Source organism: Chelonoidis abingdonii, chromosome 22 (genome assembly GCF_003597395.2).
Source record: "Chelonoidis abingdonii isolate Lonesome George chromosome 22, CheloAbing_2.0, whole genome shotgun sequence".
NCBI lineage: Eukaryota > Metazoa > Chordata > Testudines > Testudinidae > Chelonoidis > Chelonoidis abingdonii.
The window spans coordinates 4,165,367-4,182,053 of record NC_133790.1 but is presented as its reverse complement, the minus strand read 5'-3'; the positions used below and the strand labels follow the sequence as shown (position 1 = coordinate 4,182,053).

The following is a 16,687-nucleotide window of genomic DNA, read 5'->3' as shown; positions in this document are numbered from 1 at the left end:
GATTTGAGGGTTTTCTTGCCTGTTACTTGCACTGTGATCTGGCGCTCCTTGCTTAGGGGTTATGGAAGAGGGTTTATTGTTTAACTTTCCCATTGAAATACAAGCTTGATGTGTATGTGTGTGTGTAAAATATATATAATTTGTACAAGGGTGGGTGAACTGAGTGGTGAGAGTCCTGGGAGCAGCGGCTTGTATTCCCCCTCCAGCTCTGAAAATGTATCTCCTGTCTAGTTTGCATCACTTTCCTGCTCTTCTAATCCTGGGCCCCTCTTCAGCCACATGTGGTTTTGATAATGTGGGTTAAACTAGGATTAGGATGATACCTTCAGACTCTTTCTCCTCTGTGATCTAAAGCAAGATTTTATCTTTTGTACCTTGTTAAAAGCCTTTGATTAGCTATGGTTTATTTTCCTTGCTTTGAAAAGCAATTACGTTGTGAGGATTTGTTTCTCCTTATCGCATCCTGAGATAACAGAGAAACTTTAATGGAAGTTCAGCTCCCAAGATTAGACATCCCTGCCACATGTTGTAAACTTTTCTTTCCAGATAGCACAATATTGCTGTCCCAAAGGAAAGCAACAGCTGTCAGGTACCATAGTAAATTAACCACTAGAGGGAGAGTTTAGAATTCCAAAAGCGCAGTGAAAAATTGCACAAGAAGCTGAAGTTGGCTCCTTATCCATGGTACCAGCTTCTTATTCAAAGGCCTAAATTATTACAAATACATCAGTGTAAGATTAAATTTTTAGCAATTTTATCAAATTAGTAAGACTGAATCTGATAATTCAATTTCTAATTAATTAATTATTTATTGATTAAAAATCCAGTAAGGAGCTGGCTTTTGACTGGCTGTAAATGACAAACTAAGTTTTGAGTCACCTGAAGTAATGTGTCCTTGTGTCCGACAGACTCTTCTGAAGGAACTAGGACATGGTACTTGTTGACCTGAAGCTTCGTTCTTGAGCAGCACGCTCCACCTCTCTTCTATATTTTACACAAGACTTGAATAAGGAGCTGGGTTTTGACTGATTGTATGTGCTGAAATGTATCGCGAGTCACCCCAAATGACATGTCGCCATGTCTGTCAGATTATTGTGAAGGAGCTGGGACATTCACTTGCTGACCCAAAGCTTTGTTCTTGAGCAATGTGGAGTGAGCTATGATGTGCCCACCCCACTTTCATTTTGTACACAGGACTTAAATAAGGAATTGGGTTTTGACAGATTGTACGTGACAAAAAAGTTTCAGGTTACCCCAAGTAACACTCCCTGCGACTGTTGTTTTGTTATGAAGAGCTGGCGGTATGCCACTTCCAGCGGAAAACTTTTATTTCTGGTCTGACAAATGTATTACCCCAATTTTTATTTTGTGTCTTAACTAACAATGAGCATACAGTATGCAATATGCATGTAAAAAAACAACGAAAGCAATATTTGGCAGATTTACTGCAAATCCAGCTGTAATATTTTCACAGAAATTGTGTAATATTACAAATGAAGTCTATGGGAACTTTTAGTTTGTTGTTATGTGAGTTAAGGACAGGAAAACTGGCTAAACTGATGGAACCGTGTTTAATTGTGTGACTGATATAAACACATGGCTTATGGTCAGTGTTGTGTCTTGTGCTCATTATGTAACACAAATAATAAGGGGACACTGCTCGGGCACCACTGACACCCAAATAATTATGTTTATTAACTCTATGCAAAAGGCCTAGTTGAATGCACTCTGCTGCTCTGAGTGGTTCTAAAACATAGAAAGTTGTGAGTACCACTAGAGTGCTCACAAACTACCTTATTCTTATATAGTACAATTACTGAACCTGCCAGTGTCTTTAGTACTGCTCTGAGATTTGTACAACACCAATGTGTCTTAGTGCACTTGAACAGAATTTGGAGAATTCTTTCAGTGGCTAGAATATCACCACCTTTCCTTTTTAATTCCATTGTAGAAATACTAGCCCTCAATTTGATTAAGCATGTGGAAACATACAACACCAGGAAGCATTTTGTACGTTATCTCAACAACTTTGTACCTATAATGACAACACCTTTGCTTTAATAAACTCTATTGTTTATGCAAATAATTTTGATGACTTCTGTTGAACTAAGCAATATTTGAAACATTATTTTAAATATTAATTATATTCAAGTTGCATGAAAAAGCACTACAGAGAAGGCAAATGAAGGATTTTTCGGAGGTTGGGGGCATTTCATATTTGTCTGAATAGTCAGTGAGTGGTATTTGAAAAGAGGCAGGTCGCTGCTTTAAGAGGATTCCACCAAAACATGTCTTGGGTTTTTTGTTTTTTGTTTTTTTTCCAGCTTACTTGCTGTCATGTACAGAAGCTCTGACAGCTGAAGGGCACATTTTTTAATCTTGCGCTGATCAGACTGAACTGTGAGTGTAATGAGAGAGATGCAGGGCTCACCATTAATGAAACGATGTGTACTCAGTTGATGCAATCCATTGCACTTGTTTACTTTGACTATGAAATTATAAAATAAGCAAAGAAGTTGTCATTTATTATAATAAAAAATCAGTTGTTGGTGCTGATCACTGGTGACACCTATATTTAAGCATTCCGAAGGATTTGCATGCTAAGGCCCTATTTTGCACAGAAGGGAAGTTTCTTCATAAATTTCTACGTAGAATTACTGCATAATGTGGTGCTGTCTGCCTCTCCATAAGGAGGTTTTTATGGTCTGTACACAACCAGCTACTGCATGAAATTTCCACATGGAGAGGGAAACTTTGACAAAGTTGTGTGTGCAAAAGGGCCAGTAACAGGGTTTCATAGACTGAGAGATTTTTCAGGCCAGAGGGGACCATCTAGTCTGACTTCCTGTATGTCACTATCAAATTTCATCCAGTTACCCTTGTAGCTGGGCTCAAAACAGCTCATGTTTGACTAAAATATATCTTCTAGAATGCCAACTATCAGAGGGGTATCCTTGTTAGTTGGTATCCACACACAAACGAGGAGTTCGATGGCACCTTAAAGACTAACTTTCGTGGGAAAAAAGCCCTGTGGAAGAAGTGAGGTTTTTTACCCACAAAAGTTTAAGCCCAAATAAATCCGTTTGTCTTTAAGGTGCCACCGGACTCCTCCTCATTCTTCTAGAATGGCATTCACTCTTGATTTGGAGACATCAAGAGACGAAGAATCCATCACTCCCCTTGGTAGTCTGTTTCAGTGGTTAATCACCTTCACTATTAAAGATTTGTGCCTAATTTCTAACTTGACTTTGTCTGGCTTCAAGCTTCCAGCCGTTGGTTCTTGTTCTTTCTGTGGTAGATGAAAAGCCCTTTAGTGCCCGCTATTTGTCCACATAAAGATACTTGCACACTTTAATCAAATCTTTTTGATAAGCTACACAGATTGACCTCTGTAAATCTGTCATTTTAAGGCATTTCCTCCAGCCCTCGAACCATTTCTGTGACTCTTCTGTGCCCTCTCCAGTTTTTCAACATCCTTTTCTAAAATGTGAACACCAGAAGTGGATGCAGTAGTCCCTTCCATCCTGACGTTTCTATGATTCTGTAGTACTTCTAGTTGAGTTGAATGTCTCCTGGCTCTCTTTCCCCTCTTGGTCTCAAATCACCTGTCCACTTCTTTGGTTTGTAGTCTCACTAATTCCCTTATTGATGATCCCCTTCCCTGTGGTGTCTGTGACCATGATTTCCAAATCTAGTTGTCCAAGTCTTTGTTTTATCGGTTGCTGCACAATGTTGCAACTCATGCTTCCAGACCACGTCTTCTCCTCCAGGAAGGTCCCCAGCTTGCATTTTATATGCTCAAAATCTATTATGTCTTCCAGCAGAAAGGAGAACATGCTACGTCCAAGGCAGGTAGCAGCAGTTGTTCCTTCATCATTCATATCCGCTATCTCTGGTACAGAGCCATACCTACAACAGGCAATTGACTTGTATACAAGTGTCAGTGCTCAGCTCCCTTCCTTGGAAACAGGGAGGGAATAACCACTTAGAGTCTTCAAACAATGGTTCTGTTTGAAGGATCCCAGTAACAGGGCTTTCATTGACACACAAACAAACCTGACTCCGCTGGCCAGTTCAGGGGCGCACAGCCAGCCACACAACATTCTGTGAAGAACAAACAGATGGAACAATCCAACACTTGCTAAGTCCCTCTCCCTGGAAGCAGAGGATGCACAGCTTCATCCTCTGAACCTCTCCTGTTAGCTGCTCCCTTTGCGTCATGTCTGTGTCTGTGCATCTGAAGGGGGAGAAGGACTTGTGATGTGGGCCACAGTTTTTCACAAAGAAAATGTTTCAAGTCAGGGAGTTCCATGCCTCAGCTAGGTCAGAATGGTCCCACTGTCAAACTCTGGTTCCTTATTCAGATTGGAAGAGTGGTGGGGGTGTGCCATTTGGCAGACGATTGCACAGAAACACAGCTTTGGTTTGGGGAAAGACTTACTTAGCGGTTGTGAAGACATGTCACTTGGGGTGACCTGAGACTCCTTTTGTCACGGTCAGTAGGTCAGTCAAAACCCTCCTCCTTTGCCTGATTGGGATTGGGATTGGGATGGGAGTGTAGCACATGGCAGCATATTGCTCAAGAATGAAGGTTCGAGTGGGGAAAGTTAACATGTCCCAACTCCTTCAGAACAGACTGGCGGTCAAGGGGGAGTGTAGCTTTGGGTGACCTGAGACGTGTTTAATCACCTCCAGTCTGTCAAAACCCAGCTCCTTATTCAAACTCTATTGCCCAATATGGAACTGGGATGGGGGTGTGACATGTTGCACAGGAGTGAAGCTTCAGGTTGGTGAGTGACATGTCCTAGCACCTTCAGAACAGTCTGTCAGTCACAAGGATGGGTCACTTGGGGAGATCCAAAACTTATTTTCTAAAAAACAGCCAGTCAAAACCCATCTCCTCATTTGATTATTTAATAAATAAGTAATCTGTAATTAACATTTTTTATCACATTCAGTCATTAATTTGGTGACATTTTTTAAAAAATTAATCAGACACTGATGTATTTTTAAATAATTTTGGCCTTTGGGTAAGGAACTGGGAACCAGAAATAAGGGCCGGTACCAAGAATAGGAAACCTACTTCAGCTTTATAAATTGTAGCATATATATTTGTTTAGAAGCCTTGCACAATTAGTAACCAACTAATTTGTCCCCCAGAACTATGGACTTTGATAAAATAAATTTTTAATGTGAAATAAATTAATCTATAAAACAAAAAAAAATTGGATGGGAGCTCTTGGCTTGGACAGTGTCAGGGCTCTGTGTAAATGAAGGCAGAAAAATCTTGGGTTAATAGCCGTGCAAAAGAGACTCCTTTTGTTTATTGGAAGTGGCCCTTCTACATGTATGTTGTTCTTTTAATATGCTACACCCACCAATACCTATAGGTGTCTAGATGCAGAATCCAAATTGAAATCAGTTCATGACATGATCTGACTTCCCCTGGAGCGAAGCAAATAGACCCATATATACACGCACAAAAATAAGACCAAAACATAGGTCTTGATCTTATAATTTTAATTAAATGTTAATCATTAAAATAATTAGATATCTTCAACTTTTAATTCTGCTGTACTCTGCCATAGAATAGCTACAAATGATTTTATGCACAGTGCCTGTTTTGCTTATTTTCAGGACAATTGTGTGTTTTTAATTAAAACTTTCCACACTGGATCAATCTCCCCATATTTGTTTATATAATTTTATAGCAGGCTGAGAGAAAAAATGTTTGTGCGGAACAAACTCGGCATTAAACAGTTGTTCATTTTGCATCACTGGGTGACCTTTGTCCCACTAAATCTAATCCCATTTTGGTATGCAACAGAATAATTTGTAGCTGCTCTCCACATGCTTGATGTGGAGTCATTGTTGGCTTTTTTATTAAACTTGGCTTCGGTAAAAGTTTCCCAAGCAGAATGACTGAGGGGATTTTATTTAATATCAATGTCATAAGTAAGATGAGAAATTTAATTTAGGGGAAACTCCATTCAATGTGAAACCATGCAAAGAATGCAGATGACATTTGGAGTCTTTAACCCCTTAAGGCCTCTGATGATTGGAAATACCAGCAGCCATGGAAAAGTTACCAAAATAATCCTCTCTGTGCATATGGCTTTGGTTAGATGGGCTGTTCAGTATGGGCCATGCATTACAAAAGCAGTTTGGGTTTTCTGTTGCATGTTTTCAGATCATTCTAGTTCTGGAGATACTTAGATATCTAGCATGGCTCTGAGTTTCAAACAAACCATGGAAAATTGGGAATCCATTGAGGTAAACTTGTGTTAGGAAGAATAGCAAGTGCCTAAGTATATATATTGTTGCATTGTCTGTCATTCTTACCAGAGGATTATTAACTCTCTTCAACTGGTTAAATGCTAATAAGCTTCTTTTGTACAACAGGAATTGGTTATAATCTAAAATTTACATTCATCGCAGTTACCACTGCAAAGTATATTCTCCGATGCTCAGCCTCTAGTCCACTAGCCTGACAAGGTACAATAAATATTTAGTCTTCAAGAACTGTGTAATGCTGAAATCAGAGTGTGGAGGTCATGAAACAAAGGGCATGTGTGAAGATCCAGAGACCAGATAGGATGGTAAGTGGCTTAATTGTACTGGAACTAATATTGCTAATTAAAAATAGAAGCAGATCTGTGCAGGGAGGTAGTGCAATGGTTTGCCTGTGGGGGTTGTATCTGTCTGCTTAGAATCCTGTGGCCATGAAGGAGAACTGATAATGGGGCTGGATGTTGCTTACTTCGATCTAAACTAAGCAGTATAAATCACAACCTTATTTAAATGGATTATGTTATTCTGAACTACAAAAGCTGTTTAAAGATCAAATATTGAATGTTTTAAATGATATTTAGAGTTTTGAAAGCCCAGGTCTGAATATAAAAACTGCTTGCTTTTATAGTGACACCCTAAATGTTGCATTTGTAAGTTTTTCAGCTGTTGATTGTCTTCTAGCCGTTACAATGGGTGCATTTGTTTTCTGCCCCTTATGGCCCAGATCCTGCAAATGCTAGTGCACATGCTTACTGTTACTACTGTAAGAATGAGACTACTCATGGTATTTATTTAGCTTTAGATAAAAAGAACCCAAGGCTCTAAGTGCTGTAAGACATCATCAGTAATCCAGTAATATCCCAGCACCATTAAAATAATGATTTCAGCAAGAACTCAGCTAGCCAATCATGTATAGAAATGCCTTTCTACCCCTTCATTGTTGTGGGGAGCAGCACGCCATCTGCCCTCTCCAAAAACCAACCAAGCAGGTGGCTTTAGCCAGCATGCACAGACGCTCACCAAATTTGGGCTACATTGGACCATGTAGGGGAGAAGATCCAGACTCCTGGAGCTGGCAACCTACTTCTCCTTCTCTTTTAGAATGAGAGAAATCCAGCTCAAGTGTCCCTGCTAACCACAGCTGTGAGTGGTCCCTTATAACATGTGTTAACTGTTTACGCAGAACAGTTTGTTCCACCTTGTATTTAGCTTTGACACTCTGAGTACCTTTCCCAGCCCTGAAGAAGAGTTCTGTGTAGCTCGAAAGCTTGTCTCTCTCACCAACAGAAGCTGGTCTAATAAAACGTATTACCTCGCCCACCTTGTCTCTCTAGTATCTTGGGACGAACATGGCTCCAGCAACACTGCAGACCATAGCTATGGCAGCCTGGCCTGGGGAGAGGGGTGGTCTCTCAGGTAGGTTTTTCCATGCTATTTAGGGCTCTGTAGGTCATAACCAACACCTTAAACTCCATCTGGAGACGGCTGGGCAGCCAGTGCTGATCCCGGAGCACGGGGTGTCACATGCTCCCAGTGAGATACCCCTGTATTCTGTACTGACTTCATGTCCAAATCATTCTGATGTTGCGCAGCCCTCTGTAGAGTGCATTGCAGTAGTCTAATCCTGAGGTATCAAGGCACGGGGGCAATGGCAAGGTCAGTATCCAAAAAGAAAGGTCACAACCTCCTAGCCAAATGCAGATGATAAAAAGCTGATTGGATTCCTGCTGTGATATGGCCATCAAACAGCAGGTGGGAGTCTAAAATCACTCCAAAGTTGTGAACCCCAGTAACTCATGATGGACAGAGTCCCTCAGTCCAAAGGACTGAGATTACCTCTACCATCTACTCTGGCTGTTTCCTCTAGCCCACCACTATCAACTCCCTCTTGTCTGAGTTGAGCTTCAGCCAGCTTGCCCTTATCCATGCCCCAGTCTCAAGTAGTTGCTTGCTGAAGTGCTGAACTGCATCATCCAAGTCAGACAAGCAGGGGTGCTGGGGATGCTGCAGCACCTGTGGCTTAACATAATAATAGCAACTGAATGCGTGGCTCCCATCACATGTAGGGTTACAGTTTTGTTCAGTGGCTTTCACTATCTAAATTGTTCCAGTGCCCCTGCAGATGGGGTCAAGACAGACAGCTGGGAGTCATTAGCCTACTGACAACACTGCACCCCAGGCCTCCTACCCGCCCCATATGCACGTTGAATGGGAGGGCTGGCAGGATGGAGCCCTGAGGAATCCTACACTTCACAGTTCTCGGAGTAGAGCTGAGCGTGTGCCCATGTGTTGACAGGACCAGGGCCTGCGTTTCTCCCAGACCTCCTGTTTGTTTCTGCTCAGTTTTGAAAAGTAAAACAACGTGAGAATTGCTGCTTTTTCAGCAGCACCTGTGGTGGGCCTGGTGTTTTGGAGATGATACCCCACCTCAAGAGGGCTCCATCGTGGGAGGTGCTGAACTCATGCCTCCTTTAGTGGTGTCCATCGGGTTTGAGGGTGCTTAGCACCTCATGGGATTGAGCCCTTTGTTGGGCATGGGAAAAGCGGGGACATGAAGGATGAAGCTTACATAAAATAAGGGCATGAGGTTTTGTTTGTGCCACTTGTGTGCCATGTGTCTTGTTCTTATGTTTAATTCTTTTGGATTTAGTGTCAGCAGACAGAGAGGAGTGTGTTTGCATGGGAAGAGATGGGTATCAGTTCAGCACAGGCAGGAAACCAAGCCAGGCAGGTTTAGGAGGAGAATAGAAGAGACCATGGGAGACTGTACTATCAGCTAGCTGGGTCTGGTGTATTTTGTGGGGTATGGTCTCTTTCCTACCTAATGTGGATGAGGAAATATACTTCTTAGTCTTGAGGTGCAAATCCAGTGATTCCTTATGCTGTCATCTGCATGCATCATATGTGAAAGTTATCCCGATCTGGGGCAGCAACCTTCAGAGGTTGGCAGGACCCTTGTTTTGTGTCTGAATTTTTCCATTTTAATTAGATTACCCTTTACAGAAAACCTACTGTCTTGATAGGAACCTAAGAGTAGCCCTCCCAGATCAGAGCAGTGGTTCATCTAGTCGGGAGTCTGGTCTCCTCGAGGGGCAACACCAAATGCTTTAGAGGATGTTACCAGAAACTCCATAACAGAATAACCTGACAAAAAGCACTTTAACATACAGATTTTAGTCCCTTTGTGTGGTGAGGTCTGTGTGGAGCCTTGCTGTCCTATTGAAATAAACATTTCCAGGGTTAACGCTTGTCTGCTGCCTTCTCATCTGTGAATGCAAAATTGCAAGGATGAGCGCAACAGCAAGGTCCAGTGGATCAGGGCCTGGCCTGGCCTGGCCTGCCTTTTCCATAGCTGCCACTGACTTGCTGTATGACCCTGGGCAAGTCACTTCAGCTCTCTGGGCCCCTGGTTTGTTTCCCACCCTTTGTATGTCTTGTTTTTTTGGTTTGTGAACTTTTGGGGCAGGGACCGTCTCTCTCCGTGTGTTTGTACAGTGCTCAGCACAATGGGCTCTGATGTCACCTGGGGCATCCCAGTACTACCACAGTACAGATAGTAACAGTAATAACAATGCTAACCTGCAGGTCAGGTCTTGTTAATAGGTAATTACTATAAATCATCCTGCTGGACTAAAGAGCTCTGAGCCCATCCCTGTAATGTTCATGAGACACCGTGTTCCTTCCTAGCGTGCTAATTTGTCAGACAGCACGGTGGACCAGGCACCAGTCATTCACTGTCACAGAATATTTTTACAGGATCAGTGTGTCCTGTTTTAAAAATAAACCACATCAGCTTTGCCCCAACACTCAGCGTAATAAAGTCTTTGACATTGGACAGCAGTGGGAGACCATTGTCCCGTGACGGCGGCCTTGTTTGTTTGCATTACAGGCTTGCCAAGCTGTACGAGACAGTCTGCCCCAAAGAGTTTGCAGTCTAGGTAGGCAAAGCATGGAAGAAAGGCAGGCTTCTTCCCCTTTCCTCCGACGTTGTCAGAACACCAAGGGCACCCTTGTAACGTGCCACAAGCTGGACGGCTGAATCATTTGCATAAAACAACACATTACATCCTTTCCAGTCACCCCAAGGGCCTGTGGAGCCTCTGCGTGGCTTATGATAGAGAATCACAGGCTGGGAGTCAAGGCTGCCTGGTGGGGGGCCCTTGAGGTAGGATTTGTAGATGTGAAGCAAATTATTTATGCTAGGTCACAAGGGTTTTGCAAAAGATAACTAATAAATTCTGCACATGGACCTGCTGGGACCTTTCCCTAAAGCCCTTAAATTGTGAAGTTCTTTCCCAGCCACTCCTGAGCCATGGGGATCATCCTACTCAGGGTGAACAGGCAGAAACACAGCACAAACATAGTAAACAATGAAAAGGGACAGGGGAATAGGGAGGAAAGGGAAAAACTTCTAAAAAGAGAGGGGGAGATCTCCTTCCCACCACTCCCCCCGGTTTTTCAATTACTTGAGTTACAGTAGAACCTCAGAGTTATGAACACCTTGGAAATGGAGATTGTTTGTATCTCTGAAATGTTTCTAATTCTGAACAAAACGTTATGGTTGTTCTTTCAAAAATTTACAACTGAACATTGACTTAATATAGCTTTGAAATTTTGCTATGCAGAAGAAAAATACTGCTTTTAACCATCTTAATTTAAATGAAACAAGCACAGAAACAGATTCCTTATCTTGTCAAATCTTTTTAACTCTCCCCTCCATTTTTTTTTGTGTTTTAATTATTTATTTTTTTGGCTGGGGGCGGGAGGAGTCTCTGCTGCCTGATCGCATACGTCTGGTTCCTAATGAGGTGTGTGGTTGACTGGTCAGTTCATAACTCTGAGGTTCTACTGTAACTACTTTTCAGAAAAGTGGATATTCAGTTTACCCCCTTCTCTTCCATCCCAGCATGAATCTTTGGTATGTGATATCTGTAGCAGGGGGAATTGTTGTAATAAATAAATACTGTTGGCATGAAACTTGCTTGTCTGTGTGTCTTGTCTTGTGCACACAGTTGTCTGTGTCTGCATGCAGATGGGCTAGACCTATGATACGGTTTTGTATCTTGGTGGGTGTTTCCAGGGCCGGCACTAGGTTTTTGCCGCCCCAAGCAAAAAAAAACAACTTTCGGGAGCGCAACTGCTAAAGCAAAAAAAAAAAAAAGATGACCCTGGAATGCCTCTGCTGAAATTGTGCCGCCCCAAGCATGTGCTTAGTTTGCTGGTACCTAGAGCTGGCCCTGGGTGTTTCTCTCGTTGCAGACCACAGTCCCATGGGAGCCTGGTGCTTGCATTCTGTGCCTGGGTAGAGCAGTCGGGCAGAGAACTTTACAAATGGGATGGAAATTGACCGAAGTAGTGGTGCACTTACAAGGATGCTGGGTCCTTGCCATTTTTTTAAATTGACTTTTTAAAAAAAATCTACTTCTGGTAGACGCATACTCTTTATATAATCTGGATTTTTCTTTTAAGTTACCATCTCTTCCCCTGATATTTGTAAGGATCTTTTTAGCTAAGAGGAAACTGGGAAAATTGACTTTGCACAATGTTCTGTCAAGTACACAGAATGAACAAGCTTAAAAAAACCTAGAGGGAAATCATTTTTCTGCTAACGCCTTTCAGTTCCAGTGATCTTGGATGATACTAGTGACTAGAGGGCACCCAATTTTCAGAGAGAAATGTGTTTTTATATTTTTCCCATCCAAGATGACAGTGTCCCTTTCTAAATGTGGCTACACCAAAGTCCTTGTAGATGGTCTTTCATAATAGCCCAAAACTGGGGCTGTTGGCTTAGGATTTAATGTCAAAGTGAATGCACATCTGCTACTTCCATAAGTCATGTAAACTTATTAGACTGTCACGTTTCTGTGGAGGAAAAAGCCAGGGTGTTGACTTGTATTAGCCTATTAAGCATATCTAGGGGAAGCTCAGTGCATAGTACCAGTCAGCTCTTGCCAAGGTTCTGTTTTTAGGAAGTAAAAATAGCTTGTGCTGTAACAGTGTCTTCAGTTTAGCTATTGCCTGTAAGTACATTGCAGTGCTGAGTGAAGGACCAAGCAAAGAGATTTGTCTGAAGGATTTTATTGGGTAAAAGATAAAATAGCTGACTGCTTTCACTATTGAATGTTCTTTGGGTCTTAGAAATGTAACGGGAGTGGTGGGGGATAGAAGGGAGGTCTGCAAGGTCCGGCTGCTGGCGGCTGCCTTTCATTCTGTTAATCTAACAAACAGCTAATAGAGAATCGTGGTTTTGGAGCAAGGGGGATCTGATTCCTATCCTTACTGCTGTAATACAGTTCCTAGTGCTCTGGGAGGACACATACTGGTCATCTTGACATCTGCTGTGACCACAGAAGTTTTAGTGTTGTTTGATCCTGTGGTAGCATTTGGAATCCAGCCAGTCTTTCTCTGTTAGAACGAGCCAATCCCAGTCCACTTGCTGCCTGTTAGCGTTAGCTGAACTAGATTGTGACTTTATACATATGCATCTCTTCATCTTTTAGGGTTTCTGAATGGTACTGCTGGCCCTGTTGTCCTGTCTGATTTTGCTATGGTTTATTTGGACCGAAATGGCAAATTCTCAGCCCGTTAACCAGCAGACTGAGAGACCTAATCCTGAGCCACCAGCGGCCTCTGAAAACAAAGAGAAACCTTCAAAAGGATCAACATGCCTACTGCAGGAGAGGGCTGTAACACCACCCCAGTCCACGGGGCCTGCTCAGACTTCACCGACCTCTGGACATGTGTCTGTGGATGCCTTTCAGCAAGCAGCAAGTGTGCTTTGGCAACACAAACGTCCAAATATCCCTTCTTCCTCAGAGCCGGCACAAGATGTTTCAGCAAACAGTTTAGCAGAGCCTTTATCTCAAGTTCTGCTTCCTTCATCAAAGCAGCAGATGAAGCTAAAGAAGTCCATCTCCAGGGAAAAGCAGGAGCAGTTTACAGAACACACTCAGGTACAGCTCAAAAGGCAAGCAATGGCAAAATTTGTCCTGGGCTCTTTTGAAGATAACTCATCTGATGATGAGCTGATACCTGGATCCTTTAAAGTCACTAGCAGAAGTAGCATGATGAGTGTTGGTTCCTCCTCCTCTTTTGAGTCCTTTTCGCTAACGTCTCTGTCAGAGTCTGGATCTTCTTCCACAACCATGAGGTAAAGAGCCCTGAGATTTGTTTCCAGCTTCTTTTGCTCAAAGCTATTTATAAATAAGTGAGGGGGAATGTGGGAAGTAGGAGTCAGTGTATAAAATTAAAAATTACCCCACCTCTCAATCCCACCCCTCTCCCAGTTTACTGAAAATCGCTCTTTTTCTTCTAATGAAATTCTGTTTTTTCCATGGAAACTTTATTTTCCATTAACATGATTGGGGTGCTGGAGTTTGAGTGGAACCTTGCTAATCCCCACTTCGCTGGTCTGTGCATTTTAGAATTTTGCCCCCAAACACCAGGCAATCTCTGCCCACATCTTAGCCAGGGTTTAAAAGAAGAGCCAGCGCTCTTGCAAACTCTTTCTACATCTAAACCTGAGCCTCGCTTGACAGCAGCTCGTATGCTATGCTTTGCTGAATTGGGGCCTCACTCAATAATTTGCAATTGTCAGTGATTCCCAATAGTTGTCTTGGTCACTAAAGTAGATTTGCAAGGTTATGCTGACTTCAAGAGGCTATTTATGTATATTACAGCATTACATCGTCCAACTTGCTGGTGCATTAAATCTATTACTAAGTGGACTGGGCAGGTGGGGGATTAATAATGGAATGTGGAACTGCAGAGTGTAGTCTGCCCAAATTTACTCCCTTCATGATAAACCTTTAGGTGTACATATAGCTTGGGTTTTGAGGGGGCTTTCAGGTGAGCTTGGAGAAGAATTTAGTACCCCTGTTTAAATTAGAAATGGGCCTGGATCAGGATCCTTGATCTAAAGAGCTCCTAGCTGTGATCCTGATGCACATATTGCTTCTCAGACCTATCTCTACTTTGATCTAAATGCCACCATGCACAGTATGTTGTTGATTTGGTTTCAAAATGGATATAAAATAATAAACTCAGTGCAGCTGTTAGAGGTGGTGTATCCCCAAGAACTGTGTTCAGTGTCTGTGCAGAGAGTTTTCTCCTCTCTGCATGTGTTGCGTACATGTCATGGGAGCAGAGGTGCCAGAACAGTTCTGAAAGTGCCTTGTTTATGCTCCAACAGTGCCACAACCAAGCAGCTACACTTCACCAGTATCAGCCTACTCTTGCCAATGAGCATCTCTCTGACTTTTTTGTCTGAGGAGAGATTAAAGAGTTGAAGCGTGGATGCAGCAACTAGAGAGGTCATTCTAGTTGTTGCTCTTACATGACATGAGGAAAAGATTTCATCTGAATTAAGGAACTTAAAATGAGAGAAATAATATAAGGTGTATTTTAACCCCTGGACTGTGATGAGGGATGTGATTTGATAAATCAGCTTGACCCTGAGTTGCCCTGCCAACCTTTGTAGTTTTACAATCGTGTGTGTGTGCTCGCTGACTGTGCAAAGGAGAGAGAGAAAGTGACTATACACAAAGTGCTGTCAAAAGTACAAAGGAAACATTGCAAAAAATAGATTTTTTTTCTTCTCCTAATCTCTTTCCAAGATTGTTATAACAGATAATAATTGTAACTGTTTAAAAATATCAGATGGAAACGTGCCTTTTTTTTTTTTTGTTTTAGTCCATTGGATGTACCCCTGTAAACATAGTAACTCAAGTTAAAATCAGACCACTTTTTCTCCCCTGCTTTCTCTTTCATTTTGTTTTTTCCTCTTGTATGCTTGTTGTGGGGTTTTTTTTGTTTTTTTTTCTTCTCCAAGCACGCCATCTGTTGGTCTGTACAAATGTTGCTACCTTGCCACTGCCAATAGTCACCAAATGGGCCAAAAAATCTGCCCTCAGTTACCCTCACTAATGTCTTTGCATGAAGGTAACTAAGGGTAGAATCTTTCTCACTGTTGGGAGAATAAGACCATATTTAATACAGGGGCTCATCATCATGTATGTTACTCTTACCTTAGAGTTTATATCTGTATAGTGTATTTTTATTTTGTTCAGTAACTGCAATTTTATTTGGGTGACCTATAGGCATGATTTTCAGACACCATTTCAAGTGCATGTGATTGCATATGTAATACTAACAGACCCCGCTTGTCAGTGGGCAGGATCAAACCTGGGACCTCTAGAGCTGAGTGGATGAGCTTCTACTGCATGAGCTAGAAGCCCAATGGCTTGTAGCTAAGGCTGTAGAGCAGACTCATTTAACTCTCTCTAAGTGGTCTCAATGCCACTAGATAGGACAGAACACCACACCCAGAAGGTACGTGGGTTACACATGCACAAATGTGCCTAGTTAGCCAATTGCCCCTGCAGTTGCCTGACTTTTGTTGTCGTTTGGTATACATTTGTGTTAATATGCGTTGTGCCGATGTTATCTAAAAGTCTAGTCCCAACTGAGCATTATGGAATTTTAAGGAACTGTTTTCTGTAATTATTCTAGATAAATTCGCAATGCACTGTTGGGGGTGGGAGACCTTTACACTTTCTTAGCAGCATCACTTTGGGGGATTTGGGCAGGATTAATTTCAACTCTTTCTTGCCCTTCTAAACTGAGGTAGAAATACAGCCTTGTACTGTGCAACTTAACTGTGTTATTCCCTGTCTTTGGACTACACCAAAAGTAATTCTTAATTCAGAAATTTCCAACATTATTTGACTGTCTCTGTTTTGGGCTGGGGAGAGGGACATTACTCAGATACTACTGAGTAAAATGAAGGCCACTTGCCAGCACCATTTCTCTGCTTTTTCACTTTGTAAACATGTGGGTTCTGAATGTGTTGAAATGGCTACTGGCTGTTAGTAAATGAAGTGTATCCCTTTAAGGAATAGCAATAAGGTGACCTGGGGCTGAGCTAGCCTTGAGTCAAAGGGCTGTTTTCCTTGCATTTGGATCAGCAGATTATAGCGGTTGTGTGGGCCTGGGTTTGCTCTTTAGCTCCTGAATTGTTTCACTTGGTGTTCTTTAGAGGTAAGAGAGCTTTTAAAACTTTAAATGATAACAATATGCAGATGTGAGTGTTTGTGAACTGCTTGTGACCCAAAAGTGGAAACATGTGCCTTAACTATCACAGTGTTTGACTGTTTGGTGAAATTTGGGGCCTGATCCTCTGAGGTGCTGAGCACCCTCTGTTCTTGTTGACTCCAAGAACTGCAGCACCTTGCTGGATCACGTGCTTAGAAAAAGAAGTCACTGCTAGGAAAGGAGTCATTCAGGTTAGGCTGTTGTTTCACTTGTGTGTCATGGTGAGGGTCTGGGATCCCAAACAAGTTACTTTTGTGTGTGATCTTTGGTGACAGGCTGTGCTCCTCACTCTTATCCGTGGAGA

At 42.2% G+C, this 16,687-nt stretch overlaps 1 protein-coding gene across 4 annotated transcripts in view; it reads left to right on the top strand.

The window, feature by feature from the left end:
• Nucleotides 1-6,406: 6,406 nt before the first annotated feature.
• Nucleotides 6,407-16,687, top strand: part of ACACB (acetyl-CoA carboxylase beta) — a 67,859-nt gene continuing 57,578 nt past the window's right edge. For all 4 annotated transcript variants that reach the window (XR_012654733.1, XM_032805413.1, XM_075059994.1 and 1 more), the window contains exons 1-2: nt 6,407-6,599; nt 12,792-13,441. Coding sequence is in view for 3 of the 4 variants with exons in the window: in XM_032805413.1 (XP_032661304.1) it covers nt 12,801-13,441 (641 nt within the window). In the remaining variant the exon portion in view is untranslated. The remainder of the gene's footprint in view (nt 6,600-12,791; nt 13,442-16,687) is intronic.